The sequence below is a fragment of the Morone saxatilis genome, unplaced genomic scaffold (genome assembly GCF_004916995.1).
Source record: "Morone saxatilis isolate NCDOM2014 unplaced genomic scaffold, NCSU_SB_2.0 Contig23, whole genome shotgun sequence".
NCBI classification, from domain to species: Eukaryota; Metazoa; Chordata; class Actinopteri; family Moronidae; genus Morone; species Morone saxatilis.
In genome coordinates, this window is record NW_023339796.1 from 15,029,767 (window position 1) to 15,033,433 (window position 3,667).

Sequence of the window (3,667 nt, forward strand, 5' to 3'; positions counted from 1 at the left end):
GGCAGATAAACAAAGTCAGCAACCAGCTGGTGAGCATCTAAAAAGGGCCAGATATTCCACTCAGCAATATAATAATAATAAATAAAACAGAGCTAAAAGAAGTGAGTATTGGCCTTACATTCGTCCAGGGGGGCAGAAAGATTACTCCAAATTGATGATAATGTTGCTCTGTAGAGTAAATAAGCTGAAGAACTAAATAAATAACTGTTTGCTTAAAAAGTTCACCTCATCAAGCTGATTTGTCAGTGAACTTGTTTCCACTGCCCCCAGTGGTCAAACGCTTAATTGCAAAAGCTACAATTGCTCTGTGTGGGAAAACGCTAAACAGAAGAAGTTAAGAGAACCGGAGACAGAAAGTAATAATTGGGTAGTGTATGTCTAATTTCTTTTCGTACGGGAGGTCAGGGTCACTGCTCTGGGGGAAGTCCTACCTCAGTGCTGCCTCCAGTGGGCGGGGCTAACAGGTCATGTGACAGCGGTCGTCAGGGTTGCGGTTGCGGCCATGTGGTTGTGCAGACCCGCTCTGTTGTTAGGTGTGCTCGGGAGCAGGGGAATAGTGAGAGGCATGGTGAGTACACAGGGCTCATATAACGTCTGTTTCTTTATGTGTTTCGTGGTTCAAAGCCTGTATGTATCTGCTGCTGCCTGCAGGCGGAACAACAGTAAGGTCAGATGTAGGGTTTCTATTTTTAAATGGGGTGTAACCGACAAATGGTTCCGATGGAGCTGCAGCCCCAAAGCTAGCTTCGTGCTAAAAAAAAAAAAGAAGCGCGATAACGTCGCTAATATTGCTAACGTCAGTTTAACAGCCACGGACCGTTAATAATGAACGGTTTATCTTTCTCTGCAGACTCAGTCACACAGATTTAACTCGGAGGTTTCACTTTCTCTGTGTTGAAAGTGCGACCGGTGTCATTAGCTCGCTGTGCTACAACGTTAGCTTCGATATAACGTTACCGTGAAGGGATAAAGATACCGTTAATGTTAATCCGTGGTGGTAATCTGCCAACCAGGCGATGTTGATATAGTAACATAAAATCAGGAGAGGCTCCGCGGTTCATGTGTCATCCTTAAAATGAAAATTGTAACGGTTTACGTGAAGTTAATCAGATCTTTTATTGTACTGTGTTTCCTACTAAAGTATGGTGAAATGTATGCCGGTGACTAGTTATGAGGTTCGCCTGACCCTAATGAGTGTACAGGGTGCGGACATGAATGATGACACAAATGGGACAAGGTGCACTGAGCGTTAAGAGCACTGACTAACTTCGTTGCCAGCCTTTCCATTTATCTGATTCATCTTGTTTGTGTCTTGTGGCCTCAGCTCACTTTTGCCCTTTCCTTTGCTTTCATGGACTTTAGCCCTGACAAACCTTAAGCTGTCTTACTCAATCACACACACTCATCTAACTTTACATGCAATCAATCCTCTCCTCCTCTTCTTCACCTCCATGCAGTGTGCTCAGGTGGGAGACTGGCAGAGTGCCAAATCAATATACGAGTTCTCTGCCAAGGATATTGATGGCACTGAGGTGTCTCTTGAGCAATACAGGTAATATTTATTTATAATGTATCATGAGTACTATAGGGTGGGATGTTTCGTACAGTTGTAAGTCATGTTTAGACTTCACAAATAAGCCGTAGTTTGCGGATGTTCTCACAGTTTAACCTCTTGTTTGTTCTGTTTTTCCCTGCCAGAGGGTTTGTGTGCATCATTGTAAATGTAGCCTCTAAATGAGGAAAGACCAGGGTAAACTACACTCAGCTAGCGGGAATGCACGCCTCCTATGCTGAGAAAGGTTTACGCATCCTGGGCTTCCCCTGCAACCAGTTTGGAGGACAGGTAATAAGAATAATAGTTTTCATTTTCGTTATTTTGTCACACAGCACGTGCAGCACGTGTAATCAAGGACTGCCCGTTGTCCCGGGTACAAAGATACATCGTCTGGAACAATTCTGAGACAGCAGAGAAGTTTGTCAATACAAATAAAGTTATTAAGCACGTTTGTGCTTCTCTACTGCTCTTTCTCTCCGGATCTCTGGATAAGGTTGTTCCTAAAGCTTATATGTCAATAGTTTGTATTAGCTTGTAAATATATAAATAGTTGTTTGACCTTCTTTCCCTCCAGATATCTGGGTTAGGTTGTTCCTATAGCTTATATGTCAATAGTTTGTATACGCTTGTAAATATTTGAATAGTTTGTTTGATCTGCTCAATGTCTGTGATTATTTGGCTGCTTAATAATAATAATGTATAAGTGTGTGTGTGCCTTTGTGCTGCAGTTTGCAGTGATGCATTTAACAGTTAGAAATAACCATGAAACAGTAAGTCAATGAATAAATAAACTGATTACGGCTAATAGGGTGGTCTTACATTTTTAATTCAGATATTAGTGCAGGGAACAACTAGCAGAACTTCTGTGGCGGACCAGAGTGAGCCAGTAAAGTGATGCCAGTTACTGAAACAAAGTGGTTCAACTATATTCAATATGTTCAGTTTGGGTCAGTGGTTGTTAAGTCTGGGACAGTTGAAAATAGAATTTGGGACACTGATCAATTTTGAGCCCTGAACACGATCCATGAACTGTTAAACTACTGGCTGTTCATCTTAAACCTTTCCTACAGCTCATTGTTCTTTTTGAATAAAGCAATTTGGCAGGATCGAAGTCATTTAAATAATTATTCATTTATGCACCTTCAATTCAAACCAGCACGTGAGCCAGATTCTTGCATATTTTAGATGCATGACTGAATACATTTATTCATACCATGCAAAGCTTTATTAACTCAGTTACAAAACGTATATTTCCAAATGTTTTAACTTGGATTTTTTTGTGTATGATCCAGGAGCCAGGTACTGATGCAGAGATTAAGGAGTTTGCCAAAGGTTACAATGCAGAGTTTGACCTTTTCAGTAAGATTGAGGTGAATGGAGACAACGCTCACCCTCTGTGGAAGTGGATGAAAGCACAGCCCAAAGGCAAGGGAACCCTGGGAAAGTGAGTTATTGCCTTATGTTATTGCCGTGTGTTTACTCTGAGATTGTTTTTCTTTGAGTTGATTAGAATAATGGTTTTGATCATATAAAGCTATATCATGATAGCGCTTTGTTTTCTGTACATCAGTGTTAGTAATGAGCATTATGTGGTGGGTACTATTTTTAGACGTGTGAGTGGCTGAATGAAAAGTGTCATTATGATAATGTCATCCTACAAGAGAAGCAACATCGTTAGAGAGGGGAGAAAAAATTACCAACTTGGTCTTTTTCATAGTTATGACCATGATTCCCGCTATATTTTACTCACCATTTTCAGAATTCATTAAAAATAAAATTTAAAATGTTTCACTTTGGGTAGCAGGCTGTTATGACATCATTATAAACCCTGTAATATGGACACTGTGTGTCATATATATCCTGTTCAGTGTCTTTTACTTCACCCCACTACTTTCTTTCTCTTTGTTTCTCATTCACTTTGGGTGAGGTTGTGAAATGTTCCACAGCTGACAGTAAGCTGTTATTGAAAAGGGCAATTAAAGTAATTTTGTTACTCGTGTGCTTCTGTATGGGGCTGCACAATATAAAACATTATATAGCGATTATATTGACAGATATTGCGATGTGAGTCATGGGAAAGGTCATTTTTACATCACAAATTTAATTTTCACT

At 40.2% G+C, this 3,667-nt stretch overlaps 1 protein-coding gene across 1 annotated transcript in view; it reads left to right on the forward strand.

The window, feature by feature from the left end:
- Positions 1 to 415: 415 nt before the first annotated feature.
- LOC118334764 (phospholipid hydroperoxide glutathione peroxidase-like) overlaps positions 416 to 3,667 on the forward strand; it is a 4,536-nt gene continuing 1,284 nt past the window's right edge. Inside the window, exons 1-4 of the mRNA XM_035670829.1 lie at positions 416 to 568; positions 1,458 to 1,552; positions 1,699 to 1,843; positions 2,848 to 2,999. Of these exons, the coding sequence (XP_035526722.1) occupies positions 503 to 568; positions 1,458 to 1,552; positions 1,699 to 1,843; positions 2,848 to 2,999 (458 nt within the window). The 5' untranslated portion in view covers positions 416 to 502. The remainder of the gene's footprint in view (positions 569 to 1,457; positions 1,553 to 1,698; positions 1,844 to 2,847; positions 3,000 to 3,667) is intronic.